Source organism: Anguilla anguilla, chromosome 9, assembly GCF_013347855.1.
Source record: "Anguilla anguilla isolate fAngAng1 chromosome 9, fAngAng1.pri, whole genome shotgun sequence".
In the NCBI taxonomy this organism is placed as follows: domain Eukaryota; kingdom Metazoa; phylum Chordata; class Actinopteri; order Anguilliformes; family Anguillidae; genus Anguilla; species Anguilla anguilla.
In genome coordinates, this window is record NC_049209.1 from 45,821,905 (window position 1) to 45,843,295 (window position 21,391).

Consider the following 21,391-nt stretch of genomic DNA (forward strand, 5'->3'; position numbering starts at 1 on the left):
CATAGCATTAGCTGCGGCATTATGCGCCATTTTGATTACTGGCCTGCCTCTACAATTACTCAGACCTTTATGCAATATTTGGCATTTGGGAGGGTTCCGGGTTTTAGGTGCAGTAATCCAGCCAACTGAACAATCCTGCTTTGTGAAACAGGGCCCTGATATTGCATTTAAACCCTAAACTTAACATGAACAAGAGCTCTTCTATGGCAAAGAGGCAAACTCTCCTTTTCATACATTTAACTTCACACAGAGGACATGTAGCCCATCACAAGCAGGTGTCACAACGCGAGCCGCTTCTGACTGCATCAGCGAGGACGGGGCGAAGCTCTCAACTGCGGAACCCGTCGAAAATAGCACGAGCCCGGAGGGGGGGACACCAACGTCGTCCATTAAGCAGAAGCGGGGGGGGGGGGGGGGTGTGTCCTCTAACCCGAAGCGCGCTAAAACCGACGCCATTATCCTAGCGCCGCGCCGATGCACTCAAGCTATTTAAAAAATGCAAAAACGCTGGGTGTGCCTATAGGCTCACCCGTTCCATTAGGCGGACGCACCGGCGTGGGGGGGGGGGGGAACGGGGGCCGCTCGGCACCGGGTTTACCGAAGGAAGGGTCGCACACCTGGCCCGCAGCCGGTTGGCAAAAAAAAAAGCTCCGTGGGACATGCTAACCAAGATGTTTAGCCGAAAATACGCAAAGAACAACTGTTTCTCAAAGTGGGCGGGGGGGGGGGGGGGGGCACACCCCGGGTCTTCGCCCCCTGATGCATATGCAGCTCTTCGCACGCGTACGCATAATTGGGTGCCGTTACCTAAAACTGTCGACGGAGCTGATCGAGTATCCGGTGGAATGTGTGAAACCCGGCCTCGCGCGCGTTTGGCTGCATGTTTTACGGCGGCTAACGGTTCTTCTTTCGCGGGGCGTAATGCGAGGTTGTATAAACTGAGAGCGCCGCGAAGAAGCTAAAAGGCTGAAATAAAAATGATGAAACGCCGGCTCTGAATGTGACTTTATCTAATATTCATCTCGCTAAATGGAAATGCAGTTTTTCACAGGGGGGGGAAGATTCCTTCCACTTTATGATTTCACTCTTTAGCCGCTCTCTTCTTGCCCAACGTGACTAATAAATGATTTACAGATAAATAATTATGGATGGATGATAATATCAGGGTTGTATTAGCATCAGCCGATAACGTCTCTAAAATCGGTATCAGTTGATAAATGAAGACTAAGGCCGATATAATGGGGCACTGTGATTGCCCTGAGTGATTGCCGGAAGCTACAGCAAGATGGGGGTACATGCACATTAAGGTACATGCACATTAAGCAGTCAAGGGTTTGCTGTCTTGTGCTTTAGCCAGCTTTAGCGTATTGACTGTCTTGTGCATCTGACTTATAAACAATAGCTCTACCTCCAGGCCTTACTGTCAGCTCAGCAAAGCTTATATCTTTTCCAGCTTTAAATTTCTTGTAAAACGGCATATTTCCAGGCTGCTTTTGGACATTAAAAATAAACAATAAGCACAACAGATGTCAGAGTGTCAGACATTTCTCCTGCCTGGACAGACTGTGATCAGCTAACTGAATTTCAATTATTCTGCTCTAAAAACAAAGCGAGATGCTGTCTGACCTCACCATAAGACAAGGGTCTCAAAAACCAGTCCTGGAGGGCTGCAGCGTCTGCTGGTTTTCTGTGCGTTTCAGCACGAGTGATTAATTTAAGTCATTGATTGGCTAAAGAGTCCACCCACCCTGTGATCAAGGCCTTAATTGGCTGCTGATCGAAAGGAAAAGACAAATACCCGTACGCACTGGGGCCTGCCTGGACTGGAGTTTGGCACCTTTGCCATATGACACAATTCGCAGGGAGTTTTACTTTGGAGTCTCATAAAAGGTGAAACTGGGGGTTTTTGAGCCCTTACCGTGAGGCTAGTAATCCGCGTTAGCCTCCAGCCACGGCACGTTAGCCTCCAGCCACAGAGCGTTAGCCTCCAGTCACGGCACATTAGCCTCCAGCCACAGTGCGTTAGCCACCAGCCAACAACCCGTTAGCCTCCAGCCACAAGTGCATTACTCTTCTGCCACAGAGCGTTAGCCTCCGGTCACAGCGTGTTAGCCTCCTGCCACAGCACGTTAGCCCCCCAGTCCCAGTGCGTTAGCCTCCAGCCACAGCGCATTAGCGTCCAGCCACAGTGAGTATATGTATATGTGCTGCTGGAGCTGGTTATAGTGAACCCCCGCAATGACCTTTCCCTGCTCTATGCTCATCCAGTCATCACTTGACAGATCTTATGGAACCAGGTAAAAAATGTAAAAATGATTAATAATCCACACATAGAAGACAGGGTTAGGATTGTAGGGATAAATGCAACACCTGATTTCGGAAACCCAACCCTCCCCGGCACGACCCCCCCTTTTGCCTTCCGTGGCACGTTACCATGGTGACACTAATATAAGAGGAGCGCGGGCTTCTCGGTTCCCCCAGCACACGGGACCACTAATGAAAGCGGTGATATTTCAACGCTGCCACTTTTGCGAAATGTGAAACGCCCAGCTGCAATCAGTCACGCACGAGCGGGCTCCTCGCTTTTAATAAGGCTTCCCCACGCTGTTTAATCATGGATGATGGTTTTTTCTTCTTCTTTTATTACAGAAACTTCTAGGCTCCTTTGGTACGCAGTCTCCTGCCTCCGCAGGTGTGGGGTGGACTGTCATAAACCGGACTTTCTCACTGCCCTGTGCTCCGAAAGAGCAACAATTAACAATCCATGGGAAGATTTGGAATGAGACACTGACCTACACACCCACACACACACTGACTGACACAGACACACACACACACACACACACACAGTATCTTCTTGACCTAAAAGAGGAGTGTGCCGAGAGGTACCGGACCAACGGATGAGTCCACAGCGCAGAAAAAGGAGGCGAACTCGGCATCGCAGACAACCCGATATGTTCGGTGGGCAAACCCCTCACTCTTCCGCAACCCCTGCACCTTGCGGCGGAACAGAAATAGCCCGCCTCCCCGACACCCGCTGGCACCTGCAGCTCGCCGCTCCGCGGGTGTCGAACTCAATCTTCCGGCGCCCGGCTCCGCCCCCCCGCCCCCCTCCCGCCGCTCACGCCCCCGTAGCTCTGAAGCCGAGCCGACGGGCAGCGCGGAGAGATGTCCGCTTAGCTGCCCTCTCTGTACGCAGCGGGGCCCTCGCCATGGAAACGGCCCGGCTCCGGCACCCGCTGCTACGGTAACAGTGCGAGGCCCAGCAGGAACCCCTCCAACCCCCAGACGAGTGCCCGCCGGCGGGGCGGGGGGGTTCATACCAGACCCAACAACACGCTGAAAGCCTCACAACCTGTTCTAACATTCAGATTACGAGCTTGTCTTCGTCAGGGCAGAAATCTCAAGCTGCAGGCCTGGAGGGACACAGAATGCGCCGGGCTGTGATGCGTTTCAGCTCCTTAAAGCACGTAATTTAAATCATCGATTGGCAAAAGTGTAGCGTAACGGGTAAGGAACTGGTCTTGGTCGCAGGTTCGATTCCCGGGTAAGGACACTGCCGTTGTACCCTTGAGCAAGGTTCTTAATCTGCATTGCTTCAGTGCATATCCAGCTGTATAAATGGATGCAATGTGAAAATTCTATGTAAAAAGTTGTGTAAGTCGCTCTGGATAAGAGCGTCTGCTAAATGCCTGTAATGTAATGTAATGCAAAAGAACATTGTGGACTCGGCCCGGGGGGGGAGGGCTTCCGACTTCCAAACGGGCTTCCGAATGAAAGCCAGCCGTAAAGCCAGCAGGCACTGTGGCTCAGTGCAAGGCTAGCACGTTGCTAGGTGCTCCTCCCCTGGTAGCCCGCCCCAGATATCCTCAACCCCCCCCCCCCCCACTGGGGGGGCACTCCAGCTCCTCATAAATCAACAAAACCCATTTTTGTTAAAGAGAAGGGGGTCGGTCCATCTCACGGCCAGGAAAAATAGCCTCTCCCCCCACTTAAAGAGGGCACACACGGGCTGCGTGAAGGCCCTCATACGTTCTCATTACGGCATGGTGCCTCCTTAAGGAAATGGGACCGCTGTCTGAAGACAGTCTCCACAGTGTCAGGGCCCTCACGGGGGACGAGGGGGGGGCGCACAGCCCTGCCGGCGGTAAATGGGCGGGGGCTAACGGCGCCTCGGAAGCACGAAGGCGGGGGGCCGCGGAGCGCGGCGAAGACTGATGTGGCGTGACGTGACGCGCCGGCGACAGATATCGATCCCGTCACGGCTCTATCCGACCGGCGAAGCCGCCGAATGTTAGCCCCCCCCCCACTCCCACACAGAGCAGCGCAGCCCGACCCCGCTAACGTAGGATAGACCAACTGTAGCATTTAAAGAAACTGGGAGACATTTAACCTCTGGGCTTCACTGGATCCTGTCTGTTAATACATACTGGCTGTACAAATAGTCAAAAAGAAGACATTTCTAAAAACTGAACCATGAAGAGGTGTGTATACTTGTAAAAGAAATATGGACTATATAACGACTACATACTTCTGACGCCATTTCATGTGTGTGTGAGTAAACCTGTGCTGTCAGCCTCGTCACTTTTCAGACCAAACTGTTTTCTGTTCACATTTGTTATTGGTTATGGAAAATCTGGTAGCTTCAAGCCTGTATATTTTTGGGTCATTGCCATGAAACAATGCAAAGTCCCTCCTGCATCAAATGAACTGTACCATATCAAAACCTTTTCCCAAGAATCCCACAGACTCAAGAAAGGGAGGGGTGCACTTACTCAAAATCTAGGAACGACGACTTCAAAATGAATACATTAAAACCATGATTGCCCCTTATAATCCAGCAATAGTGGCCATTTTAGTGACTAACCTGTCCCTTGACATTCAAAGAGAATCACTCAAACAAAGGAGATAAATGCAACCGTGCAGGGCTTCAATATTATGCAGTCCTTTTACGTCGTACGGTACGTGCCAACTCCGTAATTACACCAATTTAAACTCATTTATAAAACGGCAGCAAATCCACTTGACTTCCAAAGTGATGTCTCGCTTCCCCACCCCCCCCCCCAAACTGCCCACCCCCTCCCCAGAAAAAAGCCCTCCCCCTTCGAAGACCTACAGGACAGGCAGAGAGTCTCGAGGGCTTTAATTTCGAGCCCAATTAAAAGCACCTGCCTAAACAGCCCGCTAATGACAGGCTCTGGGGAGCGTTCGGGGTGGAAAGGCTGAACGCAGACACCCAACGCCGCCGTGTCGGTTAGCGCCGCCGCCGCCGCCGCGACCGGCTCGGTGAAATGAGAACACGGCGACGTCGCCGCGGCTCTCGCTCCTGCCATTTCCTGGCGGAGAGCTACGGTAAGACGCGCTCACATCGTAGCCATGCTACCTGGGCAGAGAGCAGCGTAGGTTAAGTGCACGTGCTCCTGTAGCACACGCGCTCTCTCTCTCTCTCTCACTCTGTCTCTGTCTCTGTCTCTCTCTCTCTCTCTCTCTCTCAGTGCACGTGAGCGTGCTGTGAGCCCAATGTGGGGTCTCACAGCATGAGCGCATGAAGCCACGTACACTGTAGACGCATCTTTCAAAAATGAGTCACATTTTACACAAGATTGACAGCGATCCGTTATTTTATTTTCTCAGACTGACACTGAATGCCTTTTGCATGCTTGGGAGCACAAAAAAGTCCTCCTTTTAGCCCACTTTAGTCTGTGCAGTTGATGCAACTGTGGACTTAGAAAATGACTTTGCCTAGATCAAATTAATGATATGTAGACCAGGGGTCCTCAATCTTATCCAGAAAGGGTTGGTGTGGCTACAGGCTTTTGTTCCAACCAAGCAGTTACACACCTGATTCTGCTAATCAACCACTAGAGTCTTCGCTAAGGACCTTCACTAGCAGAATCAGGTGTGTTGCTGCATTATTGGAACCAACCCTGCAGCACCGGCCCTTTCTGGATGAGATTGGGGACAGCTGGTCCAGGCTGTAGGGCTTGAGGCGTGCTCGATACCAACTGAACAACCCAGCAGCCCTTGTCCCCTATCCCAGCACACTGGACTCAGTGAGCTGACTCACAACTGCCGATTATTCCACGCTATGAAACACCACCCCCTGCCCAACCCAACCCCCCCCTCCCCCCCGCCCCCCACAGCAACGTGGTGTCACAAGATAACGGTCGCGGCTCAGAGCGTGCAGCCTCCCCTGCGCCCGGCCAATCCAACGTGCAATTTCCTGTTTGGCATTCGAAGGCTGTTTTCAAGGGCACCGCGCCGAGCCGCCGCTCTCTCGATGAAAGCGTCGTTTTGGCCGCAGACGGGAAGGGAGGCGTTGAACGTGATTCGCGCGGGTCCCCACAATTCGCGTGGTGAACGGTGCCGATTCCCGTGGACCCGTGGGCCCCCCCGCCGTGGCCGGCTGAAAGGGGGGTTGGGACATGGAGATTTTTTATCTGCGTGCTCCTTACAGGACGGAGGAACCGCAGGGGGAGGAACACTCAGAGGAGTCCGCGGGACTCACAGAGGGAAACAGATGTACAGGATCAGATGAACAGCCTGATTAAACCCCCCCCCCCCCCCCCCCCCCCGCGTAACCCGGACGACCGCTGAATGTGAGCACGGTCGGTCAGGGTTCGTCTGAACGCGCTTGCCACCTTACCACCGCGCAGATTTAACCCCTGAACACCTGGTCCTGAACACACCTGGCCTGTCTGGCAGAATAAAGAAAGTCAGAGCAGCTCAGGGATCAGATCAGGGATCCCCATACTGCACTGCTCTCAGATTGCATTACGTTCTGTTCCCTTAGCAGAAGTGCTCATCCACAGCGACTTACGAAACGATCACAGATCCCAACGCTGCATAGCTTCCTGATCTAAACTAAACGCTGAACAGCATTGCAAGTCTCAACACTGAACAGCATTTTCAACACAGCGATGGTGCTATGCAGGTTTTAAATCACAGAGTCCAATGATGCACAGCTTTAATAACCCGGGGGCCAATCAGCTTTAGATATTTACAAGCCAAACGCAGACTGTTTAGAACCAACGCATAAATCTCAACGCGTCACAAGCAAATGATGAGGGTTCAGACTTGCGGTGACATTAACGACCCAGGGGCGGAGCCAGGGACGGACCAAGGGGCGGAGCCAGGGAAACAAAGTGGGAGAGCGCCCCAGGTGAACAGACAGGAGGGGTGGGAGGAGCTTTTCATGCATCGCACAGCATCCCCGTTCGTCCGTCAGGCCCCCCCGAGCTGTGGTCCGTCAACGATGCGAGTTGCCAGGGACGACAAGGAGAATTCACCTTCTCACTGTTGGGGGGGGGGGGGGGGGGGTGTGCAGGAAACAGGTGGTCGATGATGTAAGCATGAGGGGGGTATGTGAACAAGGCCACAGGACAGAGCAAAACTGAGGAGAAAGGGAGGTGCTTTACAAGAGCAAAGGCAAGGCAGAGCAGTCTGACGAATGGCTCCTTGGTCCTTTTTCCAAAACCGGCTCTCGTTCCTGTATTCCCTTCCACAGAGAGGCCTGAACTACATACTGCACCAACACTCCCGTCTGGCCCAGCTGCCTCATCCACGGCTCCTCGTAAAGGACGTTCTGTAGGTGACCCACTTCGGCTCGAACTGGCGCCCGTTGCAAACGGGATTAATTACGTGAGCTTAATATAAATCGACTGCGCAGTGCATCTCGTAAAACAAATAATGGGAGTTTATTCTTCTTATTTATTTATTTATTTGTTTATCTTTTACTGGACCCTAGACAACGTCTGGGCCTTTTGAAGTTCTGCTGGCAGAGAAACCGCTTCGTAGAAATTCATTCTCCCTCTCTGTCTCTTTCTCTCTCGCTCCCTCCCCTTCTCCCTCCCTCCCTCCCTCCCCAAACCCTTGATCACTCTCTCTCTCACTCTCTGGGCTTTTCAAAATCCTTGCATTGTTCTGCAAACTTGAGTTTCCAGACAACCAGCCTGGATGACCCATAAGCTTGTCCCTCTGTCCCTCTGCCAGTCGCCTCCGGTGACTGGGCCAAAGCTCACAGTGACTGGGCTGAAACCTGGATGGTCGCAGGGCAGCGAATGAGGAAGAACTCTGCAGTTCAACCATGTTCATCCAGTTGGTCACTCAGGACCTGACCCAGCTGAGTGTAAACAGGCTGCTGGGTGGAACCAAGGTGCCCAGGTTTAGGGAAGGGGGGGGAAGGACTTCACTGCGGACCCCTTGTTCTTCACGGCCGCAAGGCCCCGAAGGGGAGCAGGGCACTAAGGAGGTATTAACCGGTTCAGTCAGCTGCCTCCGTCGACCGGGACGAATGTTTGCGGGTGGCTCTTTGCGCCACGATTCTCACCGAAAGACAGACCGTTGCCATCGGCTCGCAGACCGATGTCGCCGTGGGGACATCACGCAGCGAGCTTATTCGCTGGACTTCGTGTTACCGTGATGGTCGCGGGGGGGCAGACACGGCGCGACCCGTCAGGTGACAGAGCGAACGAGCGCAGCGACGGGAGCGATCGCCTCCCGATCCGATTGGACAGGTGGCGCTCGCCGTGCTGTCCAATCGCAGGCTTATGCACGCCTGACTGACCCAAAAGTCCTTCTGTCAATTTCACGCTGGTTTCCTTTCGCGCCCACAAACTCGGGGGGAAACGACACCTGGCAGCGCAACCCGAGGGTAGGTCTACACGACACCCTCCGCAATCCAAACGTAAAAACACCAGACCCAGAAAAAGCACAAGGCAAGCCAGCAAAGAATCAACACAACTGTTTCCTTTTGAGAAAAATGGATGGGGGGGGGGGGTGGTACTGTATCAGGTTAAATATATTCAAAGCAAAGTTTAATCCTTTTTGCAGCACATATTCTAATCAAGAGTCTGAGACTCAAAGCGCGTCAATTTATTTAGAGGTCTAATCCTTCAAATGTGAGCAGCATATTCAAGATTCACTTTGCGCAGTTCGGCCCTGAGCAGACGTCTAAAAAATCGGAGTGGAAGATTACAATTTAGAGCCAAACGTGAAGTTTCATCTCATCCGAAGAACGAGAGAGAGAGAGGGGGCGAGCTTTTTAAAAATTAGACTCCGGGCTTCTGCTCGAAAGGCAGGTCTGCCGTGAATGAGGAGGCTGGCGGTGAAGAACCTCCGTCTGTCAGGGCCTGTAAGAGTTCTGACCTCAATACGCTTAGAAAGAAGTTTAGAGCGACACCAGCGGGAGCAGGGGGACAAAAGTCGCTTTTGTCGACGACCGCGGCGGATCTCTGGGCCGAGGAAGACGCACGCGCTCAACGCAAGCCAAGGTGGTTTCTGGGAGGAAAACCGCGAAGAAAGAAATGAATTAGGACTGACGGAGAAAGTGGGATGCAGGTAATTCGGGTAGGTTTTTCTACCCTTGCGGTAGGGAACGGAGGCAGCCTTGACCGTGGGTTTCATATCCACTCTGACAGCCTTGCTTCACCTGTACCTGGACAGAGCTTCCATGCCGGCTTGCTTCCGTGCGGCGACCACACTAAAAATTTTATACAAATATAGATTTTTTTTTTCTCTTGTTTTTCTCAAGGGTTGACCAGCCTCAGAAGATCCCCTCGGATCCATCTCCCCCGTTCTGGAGGAGACGGCCGATAAACGAGAGAGAGGAAAGGCGGCTGTCCGCGTCGAATCGCTTCCTCCCTCGCTCTGCTGTCAGTTCCATGGGCTTCACCGCGGCTGGCTGGATGAATAACACATGATGTGAGGGGTGTGTGTGTGTGTGTGTGTGTGTGTGTACAGCTGGAGAAGAGCAAAAAGAGGAAGACCTGCGGCTAACCGCATGTTTCAGAACTTTCTCTCGACTAGGTTAGCGGGAAAGTAGGATGATCTGACCATGGCCGCTGAGGCCATAGGGTTGCCAGGTGGCCAGTTCAAAGGGTGTCAGGGTATGCCCACAGTCTGGCAACAAATCCTGGCTGCATCGGCACGGACCGTGAACAGCATTCCCATGGGGCATAGCTGGTAAAAGTATCGCTCACAGTCCAGAGGGGTTTCCACTGGCAAGACCGCCATCGTCTCACTTCACACTGTCGCCCCCTCTGGTCGACTGGAGTGCCTGCATTCTTCCTGCACCAGCTGCACAGGAAGTGTACCCTATTGACTGCGCTGTACAATAATACAATAAGACATACTAAAACAAAACAGAGAGGATAATGGGTAACCGAACGATAACATTTACCAGCTCTGACAAACTGGAGCAATCCAAAATCTTGTTACATTTTGGATAAGGGGACAGGAACCAGGAACATCCCCAGCTGCAGTGTACAAACTCCTGGGGACCCCCTGTGTACACCGGTTTTCATTCCAACCGCAGTTGCGATCCCAGAATTTTAACAAGCTGTTAATTTTTCTTAATTAGGGGCTTTTCATGTTTACAAGGATTATTTACCTTCTCCATCTACAGTTATGCACGGCCATCTTTAATAAATTTCCCATGTTCACACTGTGATAATTGTGCTATATTGCAAAAAATTACACACAAAAAGAGGTAACAAAATTTTTTAACTCATAAAATTAAGGACCGAGATGAATCAATAGGTTCCTAATTGGGTTGCTGAGCACATGCATTTAAGTTATTTCACAACTGTTTTCAAACAGCTGACTTCAAAAAAATGTTAGGAATGTGTATGAATAAGATTTTTCACACACAGTCCACCATTTATATAAAAAGGGCAGTAATTCCTACATGGATCACCTAATATGGATGCAAATAAAAATCAAATTGAAGCTGCTGGTCAGCACTTTAACCTCATATTCATTGTTTTATTAAAAATCCAATGTGGAGGAGCCAAAACGACAACACTGTCCCATCCCTTTCGCATTTACCACACGCCAGCCAGCGAGGACAAAGTTTCAGACAGCGCTTCCAAAGGCTGCCAGGAGTCGGAGGGAACATTTCCAACATCAATACAGCCGCAGAAAACAGCTCGCTCGCCCCGGCGCTCAACTGCAGGGTGAGCGAGCGACGCATCTCCTACGCGCCCGGAAACACGACCCAACCCTCGTTTATACATACATCACGCATCACTTTCCTACGGGCGCGAAGCGCGAGTGAGATATAAGGTCTGAGGAACGCAGTTCTCTGGTAATTCCGTCAAGATACAGACGGGAATTGTAAAGATTTGCTGTCACCCTTTCCAGCAGCTCAGGGAAGATCAGAGGGAACCATAAAAAAAAAAAAAACAAAGAAGAAAAACCTGTCTAACATTATAAAAATTGGGCTGAGGTGGGTGGGGGGGGATATGCCTGATCCTTTGGCATAAATAGTTTTGTGGCCGGAGGAACGCTGTGGGGGGCGGGGGGGAGGACGACGGGGGGTGGTTCTTGGCTGAGACCCGCTGGCGGTGTGGGCAGGTAAGAGGCAGCCGGTGCCTGTGCAGGGTCGGGGGGGGGGTGGGGGGGCGGGAGTGGTCAGCGTAGAAGGGACCCTTTGATTGACAGGTCTTGGTTCAGCCTGGCGGGCAGGGGGGTGTAACGAGCCAGGGAAGCAAGCGGTAATTAACTTGCCGCCGCTAGCCTCCTGGCCAGGGAGCCCTCGAAACCGCGCCGGAGAATCCTGGGCCGTCTGTCTCTGTAAATACAGCTTTGCTGTACAAGCTGCTTCGGATTTGCTTGAAGTGAATTTTCTTTTTCTTTTTTTTTTTTTGTTTGCTTTAAACCACAAATCTTCCAGTGCCTCTACGCCAGACATTGTAAAGCTGGCAGATCATCAAAAACTTCTGCAACTATCTGAAGTTCCTTTGCTGCGCATAAAAAAAACAGTCTGGACTAATCTAAAAATACACAAAAAAACTGAAATAATGTTTAAAAAAAACATTTTTCTTTAAAAGCCAGAAAGTGAACTATCACTTTAAGCCACTGCTAAATGCATTTCCTGACCTTGCAAAGTAAAACTGCCACCAGTGAGTCATGACTGGTGGCAAATTATTACCAATCAGAGCCCTGCTTCTGTGATTGCCTAAATATGGTCATTTAGAGTCTGATGAGATGCTGTTAAGAGGGGAGGGGTGAAGGAGTAGCTTAGTGGTCAGGAAGCTGACTTTGCAACGTAAAGGTTGCAGGTTCAATTCCCATCAGGGTCCCTGGGCAAGGTGCTTGGGTAAACTATCGTCCTGTATCACTATTGGTGAATGTAAAATGTTCAGGTTGCTCTGGTTAAGGTCATCAGTTAAATGCCTGTAAAGTAATCATTTAGCAATCTAAACGGTATAGGGGAACAGAATAGATTCATATTTGGCACATTTAATTAATTGCATTCCTTTGGGATTCATTTTCATTCAGTTGACTCGTTCGCAAATCGGCAACATGTTTATGTTTAGTAAACATGCCAATCACAGGTGCTTCATTCAAAGTGCACTCCAAAACTGGCTCTGAATCTGCTGGCAGAAAAAGTGCTGCTGACCGTTTAACTCTGCTCCCGAAAGTTCAGTCCAGTTCAGTTCAGTTAAGCACCACACAGCCAACGCAAGAACGAATGTTCAACTGAGGCACTATAATCGATCGCAAAACGCCATAAAATTAATCCTGAAGAGGCTCAGTGACAAATAAGGGCCGTGATTTCTGATATATCTGTAATGGATTCTGTATGCTTTATACTCCCATTAGGGTAAATAAATTAATTGTATCTTGTGAACGGGGCGGGGGGGAGGAAAAGAGTGCTCAAGAGGCCAGTTAAGAACCATCTGTAGGTCTTAAAATGAGTGCATACTGCAGTGAAACTTCAGCCTGCACTGGATTTGGATACATGCAGTGAACCGAAGTTTTTCACAGCCAGTGCAGGAAAGCGAAAAGGACAATGAAACAAACAAAATGGCTGCCGCGGCTTTTATCTTCCCTCTTAATAGGTCGAGCTGGCCTGCTGTTTCCTAATTACTCTCAAGGCTCTAGGGTGCACGCAGCCATACTTGTGACTCCTTGATAGGTCCCTCGGAACTCTGAAAAGGATCCTGGATCAGTTATAGAGACAGTTGCAACGAAGGTCATGTGACCAGGGAAACATTTACCCTGTATTTCAGTCCTGTTCCTTCAGTCCTGTTCTTCAAGGTGTCACTGAAAGCACTAACTGCCTTAATCACTGGTAAGCAGTCGAGGGACCGTGAAGAATCATATAATTAATGACCAACTGAAGAGCTCATTGGTGTGTGGATGGCAAAACCAAAAAAAAGGGACATCCAACTTATCTGAAAGGGGCCTGTGTGGCTGCAGGTTTTTGTTATAGCTCAGCAATAAAATCAACTTATTCTTGATTATAGACCACGATTAGTACGGTAACTCCATTATAAAAGCCCTGCGGCCACACCAGCTGTCCTCTAGACAACCCTATGGAAACTGAATTATTAATTAAGATGGTTAAGGTATTGCATAGTTTTCGCTGCTCAACAAGTGACTTCGGAATGTCCTGTACCGCCATCTTGCTATTGGAGGACAGAACTACAGGTTAAAGTCAGGAAAATCTCCTGCCGCAAGTTCTCATACTTTTACCTTCACGAGAGCAATGTGATTTTTCAAACAAACCAAAAAGATGAGGGAAGAATAATAGTTCTCCACTTGACCCAACATTCAGGCTCGTTTCTGGTTCCTGTATCCTGGCACTGTGGGCCCCACGGAGCAGAACTCACCTGGTCATCGTCATCTTCCTCCTCCAGTTGGAAGATGTCTCTCCGCTTGACCGTCAGCAAGTCCACGTCCCTCAGGTCCTCCTCCTCCTCCTCGTCTCCATCGGGGGCGAGAGACAGGCGTGCAGGCCCGTCCACAGCGCCCTCCTCCTCCTCCTCCGAATCGCCAGACTCCTCTTCCTCCTCTGATCCAGACTCTTCCTCTCCGTCCTCTTCCTCGCTGGGTTCATCCTGGGATTCGGTGGTCCCCTTCCCTGGAGCAGGGGTGTTTTTTTCACCTCTGATCTGCGCCCGGAAGCTCCGCAGCTCTTGGTCCGATTCGTCGCCCTGCGCCCCTCCCGGGCCAGCCTCACCCCCCTCCCTCAGCTTCCTGGCGTTGTTAAGGAAACGCACCCGTGGAGCGACGGCTAGACCCAGTGAACTGCAGAACAAAAAATGGGGAGGATTATTAAACCTTTGTATATTAAAATGGGCAAAAGGTGGTCAGACGCAAGTTATTAAGCCATTCAAAATCTAATTTCCTTTATTTATTTTTGGCTGCCATCTGATTTTTTGGGTCCCATCTTTCTGTGCTCATCTTTATTCATATTTAAGGTCTGTTATATCAGGGTAAGCGGCAGCAGATATCTAGAAAACTCATCAAATCTCAGCGAAACTATCTGGATGGACAGATACCACTCTGGGTATGTAACATACCTTAATAAAATTTTTGGGTGACCTGGCCCTTTAAAACAATGTAAAAATGCCACAAATTCTATTAGGGTACCATCTTGTTTACTGAAAGACCTAGGTGGCCAGTGGGCTTCTAGGGACATTCAATCAAAGTCAAAACCTGGCCCGCCCATAAATCAGAAAACTTGAAGAGACCAAATCTAAACCGCTATTTCTTTCTATAAATGAACTACCTAAAAATACTTTCCCTCCTTTTTCCCCTCCCTCCGCTCGGCAACAAAAAAACACCAGGCCTGACCCGGCTGTCCTTTGAACCCGAGCCACGGCAACCCTGGCGCCGTCTCTCAAACTTTTAACGACAGCCCGGCAAGCTTGTTTAAGGAAGGCCCCGAAATTAAAAATTGATCAAAGCGCCGACTTCAACCAGTCCCGCGACCGCGATCGGAAATCCATGGACATGGACCGCACCTCCGACGGAACAAGAGGACCATCGATTTGAGCGCAGGCCCTGGAAAATCACGCAGAAATAGAACGTAAAGGTAAAAGGGAAAACCAATAGCTTCAGCGAGGCCAGACACGAATGCAGAGAAATCCAAATGCACTTCCAACAGCAAGTTCCACCACAGAGCCCAGGTCAGTTCGACCGATCGATCGATCAAGCCACAGCAAAAAAAATAAAAAAACAACTAAATAAATCCATACACAAGTCCCACTAAAATCTGATTTATATTTTCCATGACATTTCATTGAAAGCTTTCACGGTGTTTTAAGGATGATGTAAGATTTTCAATGATTATTTTAATTTGTGCAAACATCAAATTTCCCATAAAAGAGGACAACTTTAAACAGGGAGGAATGGTTGATGGATATATTGGCAGCTGGGGGTTTGACTCTCTATCCTGGCACTTTCCGTACCGTGATCCCATTTCTATCTGTACCATCTGAATGAAAAGGGGGAACATTTTGTTTCTGCAGGAACACGTACTCGCAGGTGTTCTCGTCGAGGAATACCTGTCCAAATACTTTTCATAGTGGCACTGTTGCACAAGCCAAAAATGGCTCGTCAGTTTTCTAGCAATCTAAGCACATTAAGCGAAGCCACACCTGATGCACGTATGCAGTTAGCAATAAAATATTTCACTGGCAGTAAAAGGTGAACATAAGAGTTTATTTTTCATAAGCTCTAAAGGACTACTTGGAGATATGATATCTTTGCTTGACTTTACAGTGTTTATTTTTTTATTTAAAAGACAGTGGCAGTCAGGATTTATCCATTGTACATTTTATTCCCCCCCAAACTGAATGAAATCCCACTCTGGACTTAGCCGGGTAGGCTGAGCCAGTCAGAGCAGCTTGACTAATGCAGTGTGCGTGACCCTCCCGCTCCGCTTGGCTCTCCCGTCTGTCAGCCGTGCGTTTCTGGATTTCAGCAGAGACAGGAGTCACGCTGAGTCAGCGGCTGCAAAGCGTGTGTGTGTGTGTGTGTGTGTGTGTGTGTGTGTTGTGTGTGTGTGTGTACGTGTGTGTGTGTGTGTGTGTGTGTGTGTGTGTGTGTGTGTGTACGTGTGTGTGTGTGTGTGTGTGTGTGTGTACGTGTGTGTGTGTGTACGTGCACGCGTTTGTATGTATACACACACGAGAGACAGAGAGTGTGCGTGCGTGTGTGTGCAAGCCTGTGTGTACTGTATGTGTGTGTGAGTTTAAGTGTGTGTGTGAGAGCACCTATGTGTGTGTGTGTGGGCGTGTGTGTGTGTACGTGCGCGCGTTTGTATGTATACACACACGAGAGACAGAGAGTGTGCGTGCGTGTGTGTGCAAGCCTGTGTGTACTGTATATGTGTGTGAGTTTAAGTGTGTGTGTGAGAGCACCTATGTGTGTGTGTGTGTGGGCGTGTGAAAGTGTCTGCATCTGCATTTGCATGGTGTGCGTATGAATGTGCAATGGCATGTATCTCGTGTATTTCTGCGTCTCTGTGGGTGTGTTAGTGTACATACATTCATGTATATCATAAGAAATGTGTAAAAAAAAAAACAAGATTAAATAACCTGTGAGATGTACCATGTTTTTGGTCCTGTATAACAGAGTTAAAGTATATTTCTCCCTGTTGGGTGCACTAAGGAACATGTCCACTGTCTCATGGAAGGTATATTCAGGAGCCACAGACTAGTCAGAGTGAATGTAGAGGCCAGAGTTCCAGCACCACTCCACCAAGACCAGCATATAAACCAATATGAACTGACTAAAGCGCAGACAGGCTCAACTTTTACCTCAATTCCTAGACAAATCACAGTCAACCTTCGACAGTCTACCAACCCCGACAGACAGACAGAACCTCCGTGAGCGGGGTGACCCGTCCAACGAGCACGGCAATTATTCCCATAAAACGCTGGCTGAGCGCGATGCCATTTCCCAGCCGAGAAGCCGAGCGGCGCTATCCGCGTTAGCCCGATGTGAATCGCTTTCATTTGCGAATCGGCGCGATAAACGCGGCTTAGCGAGCCGCGCGGACGGTTTCTAAATCGCGGCGTCTGGCAAATTGGAATTCTCCCACAATGCCGAGGCCGTTATTTTTGGCAGCGCGTGTGCAGCGCGGCGTCCATTTTGTGCGCGAGCGTGTGAAGGCTGCGCGAGTTGGACTCTGCGGAGGAGTCGAGCCTCTCCCACGCCGTCTCCTCTGAGGCCGTGCTTTTGCAGGCGCGCGTATTTTTAGAGACTCGGCCTCCCCCGGTGCGCCAGGAGCGCCTCTCTCCCTCTCGCGGTGGTCGCCCCCGAAGCGCACGAAGCGACCATGCGACCAACGGGCCCGGGGGCGGGGGGGGGGGGGGTGGAGTGGGCGGGGCTCACTCCCACGGACGCGCCGCGATCCGAGCGTCACTAATCCCGAGGCAGACAGAACCGGCTCACAACCGTTACCGTTGACCGTCCCGATTATCTCGGGTTTCAGACCCGCTGGGTGGAACAGAAGATCGAAAGCAGAAAGCAGATTCGGGAAAGCAGAAAGATTGAAACAAAAAAAAACTCCACAGATGCTTCGGGCGGGCCAGCGGCTCGCAAACGACGCCATTCTACTCACCCCGCGTACTCCTCCAGAGGCAGCTGGAACACATCAAAGACGTCTTTATTCTTCATCAGGTAGACCGAGCGCAGGTAGGAGACAAAGCACTGAGGGAAAAACAAACAAAGAGGAGAGTAAACAAACAGGAAGTTAGACGCAACCGTACCGGTCACTTCAACAGAGTCTCAGCGCGTGTGGTCGGAGGAAACCGTGAAATGAGATGAGACGACCAGTCTCGTCGTCTGAACGTCTGCGTTTTCCTCACTAGCAACAAAACTTTCCCAACTATTCTGAATCTTTAATCAATTTAATTTTACTTTATATTTCATTCTTTCATGTTTTTTATTTATTTCAGTGTCTACACCAAGGCTGCCCAACCCTGTTCCTGGAGATCTACCGTCCCATAGGTTTTCACTCCAACACTAACCAACCACACTTCATTCAACAGCTAGAGATCTCATTGAGCTGCTAATTAGTAGAATCAGGTGTGCCAAATCAGGGTTGGGACTGAAAACCTACAGGATGGTAGATCTCCAGGAACAGGGTTGGGCCGCCCCTGTCTACACATTGTGTGAGAATTCAGTGGATACAAAGCTGAAATATTCAGAGTGAAAAACGGGTGTTCGCAGTTGTTGTTAAGCAGAAGGCAGCACCAGGATTGTGACCGTTGAGAAGTAATCATTCCCTGTTTCCCCTCTCTCTCAGAGAGATCTCCAGCTTTGTTTGAGGCGGTAATTATCGCCGTGACGACAGAAGCGAGCGTTACCGACGAAAGCAGACGGCTCGGCTGCTGAACCGCTGTAGCCTCTGTTATTAATATGTAGCGAAGGCTCTTTTTTTTTTATAATGAACGCCGTGGGAACACTGCCAGGGTTTGTTCACCGCGAGCAAAATTTGTTTCAGGAAGCCGTGCGCGGATGACTGGGGGGAGGCGGAGGGGGGGGGGGGGAAGGTGCCCGAAACCGAACGAATGGCTTTAATTAAACATTGTAATGAAATGGCGGGGAGGCATTAACCGAGGGATAATCGACTCAATTAAGTTTCAGTGGCCGGAGCCAATAGCCAGGGGCCCTAGGGGAATCGCAAGGTGTTCTTTGCACCCTGTAAACCCCCCCCCCCCCCCCCCCCTCCAATGTGGGGACAGGAGAGGCACTGCCGCTTTCAAAATGGCTGCTCCTAACTTCAGAGAGCACACCACAGCTCATTAGAGGTAGACTGTTTACAATCTCTCATTCAAGAAGTGATTATACATAATGCTCTATTAATAATCACATGCAATCCTCCATGACACGTGCAATAATAAGCATACGATACACGCCTTCATGAATGAATTATTGAAAATTCTGAATCAATTATTGAAAATATGCAGGTTACATCTCCAATTTCCCATACCATTTAACAATATTGGCATGCTAAGCCACAGTAGCACTCCTCTGAGACAGTTTATTAAAATTAATGTTTTAACTAATTGAACAGCCATTACTTTAATGTAACCATTTGGTAACGTCAGAGATATTAAGCTCATTAAGGGCAATCACATATCATCGCCCATACTGGATATCCAGCAAAGTAGCTAAATTGGGCAAAATAACATTAGCAAGCTAGACAGCTAACTATCTAGGGATAATCTGTCTAATGTTAATTTCTGATTTGAATGTGGGTGTCTGATGGGGATAACTGAGGTTAGGCCTTTGGAGACAGGGCTGGGTAGGCTTTCGTGGTCTGAAATCTGACAGTTATTCCCCTCTCACTGAAGTGTGTGAAATGAAATCCTATAAACTACAAACATGGCCCCCAGAGCCAGCGCACCATGGAAAAAAAACCCCTCTGGGAACCACTGCACATGTCATCTGTTACCTTTACAGGGATGCTGATGGTTAAGAGTGCCTCAGAGAACCTTTAATCTGCCTGCCCCCCGCCCTCTTCCCACACAGAAGAGAGCCAAGGAAGCCATTTGGAATCTGGCCAGTGCATTTCACACATACAGGCATTCTGTCCGGGGCTCCATCAGGATTATGATTTTTTGAATAAATTACACACAGGCGTACATTTAGATCGGTGGAACCACGGTCAAAACACGAGTAGAAACTGAAACATGAAAACTCTCCACGAGGTCACGATCAGTCAGAGAGTTGGCGGAGTCGGTGAGAGTAGTCGCTCAGGCCAGCCTCTGACCCAGTTTCCACATCCACCCTCCGGAGGTCCTGACCACCCTCTCCCCCCCCCCCCCCCCCCCCCCCCCCCCCCCCCTTCACTCACCCTCTGAGCCCGCTCCTTCTGCTCCTTCTCCTGGGCCAGGAAGGCCTCCAGCTTCTGCTGCACGCTGTTCAGCTTCTCCGGGTTCACCCTGGAAAAAATAGGACGTCCCGCGTTACTCCCCAAACCCGGGGGCCACGCACCGACACAGTCCCCTCTGCGTGATCCTGAACACCACCCCCCCCCCCCACTCCCCCCTCCCCCACTCCCCGCTCCCCCTAACCCCCGGGTAGTGCTCACACAACGCGGGCCCTTTCAGACGCGTCACACGGTCTTAAACACGCATCTGATTGGGCGCCCTTAATTGGGCGCAGCAGGCGAGCCGCACATTAAATCGGCTCGGTCCCGGCGGGGAGCCGTGGTGCACGCGGGCTGCCGGCAATTAACCAGTTTAGCAGCGAGTCCCTTAAGGGATCCGCTCGGAATGACAAATTACCCGTAAAAGACTCGACGCGTAATCGTAAATACCCAGCGCTGGGTAACCCAAAAATCACATGGAAGTGTGAGGGGGGAAAAATGTACGGCACGCATACCGTTATTAGTTCATTTGGCTGAATCCCAGAATGGTCAAAACACAAAAGTAGCACAGTAAACGTGACTGGAAACTAGCGTGAGTGAATAGTAATGCCCTTGCGTTTCTCAGACGGTATCTAAACAGCCAGTCTAACACATATAAATGATGTGACCAGGCAACAGGCTATATTAGCAAGGGATGTGAACATTAGAACTGTCTGAGTTAGTTGCATTCTAGTTTTCAAAAGAGCAAAAGCATACTAAAGGGCCAACCTGTATTGTATTATGTTAGGTCTGGAGACCAGTTATAGAGGGACTTGATTTGCAGCCTTAATACTGGCTCGCCTATAGAAAAATGACAATATTAACTGCCATGTTTACCAAGGGCCCTGCTAGATGTGCAGGCAAGTATACAACCGACGTTTGCTGCACTCATATCTCATACTGATAGCTACGACAATAACAATTTTGTTTACTTTTCATAATTTAATATTCAGACGTGACTGACTCTGAATTTTCAGTATATTCAGTATTTGGAGGACATAACAGGACAGCAGCTAACCAAAAAAAAGTTACTTTCCTTTAAATGTAAATAACAAAAAACTTCTTTGGAGAACTTAGGTTGTTCAAGTACACCTACAAGTGACAAGAATGCAAATGATAAAAAAACTAGCACTGCAGTACTGAGTCTTTTTCAGACGCCAGTCATAACTGCAATGCGAACACAAGCTATCAGCATCAAACACGGGAGGAACGGCATAATGAGGAGACAGACAGTCAGAAAGACATCATTTCCCCTTCCCAAACGAGCAATAGGGATAAGTAGTCTCAATAACAATGATCTCCTCGATTGTGTATTCTGTCCATTGAGTATTCCTTTTCACTTTAGCTGTGCCAGGCTAGACGCGAAGCTGGGCTGTCAATAAAAAGCGCCTCCTGAACTGCGAGCGTTAGCATGCTATTTGCAAAAGCAACGCAGCTAGCCTCGTTCGGCGCATCAGTGCTAAAAACCCATTGGTTTAAATGCCGAAGCGAGCTACGGATTCCGTGCTCAGCACATACTCCTGCGTCTGCGGGAAAAGCCGACGCGACAGAAACGTGGCGTGATCCCTCGCCACCCGCGCCGCGCGCTCTCCCTCCCGTCAGAGCGAGGATTTATTCCCCCCCCCAGTCCGAGCCGACCCGACCCGCCGCGGCGTGACGGAGGACGGGCGCGCCGGTTCCGCGGGACGGGTCGCATTTAAAAAAGGGCCGTTTCACGCTCCATTACCCGCCCCT

The 21,391-nt window shown here is 50.0% G+C and overlaps 1 protein-coding gene across 1 annotated transcript in view; it reads right to left on the minus strand.

The window, feature by feature from the left end:
* The window catches only part of ddx10 (DEAD (Asp-Glu-Ala-Asp) box polypeptide 10), a 113,701-nt gene that overhangs the window by 71,787 nt on the left and 20,523 nt on the right, over nucleotides 1-21,391 (minus strand). Inside the window, exons 11-13 of the mRNA XM_035435122.1 lie at nucleotides 19,604-19,691; nucleotides 17,363-17,451; nucleotides 13,620-14,037 (exon numbers count right to left, since the gene is read on the minus strand). Of these exons, the coding sequence (XP_035291013.1) occupies nucleotides 13,620-14,037; nucleotides 17,363-17,451; nucleotides 19,604-19,691 (595 nt within the window). The remainder of the gene's footprint in view (nucleotides 1-13,619; nucleotides 14,038-17,362; nucleotides 17,452-19,603; nucleotides 19,692-21,391) is intronic.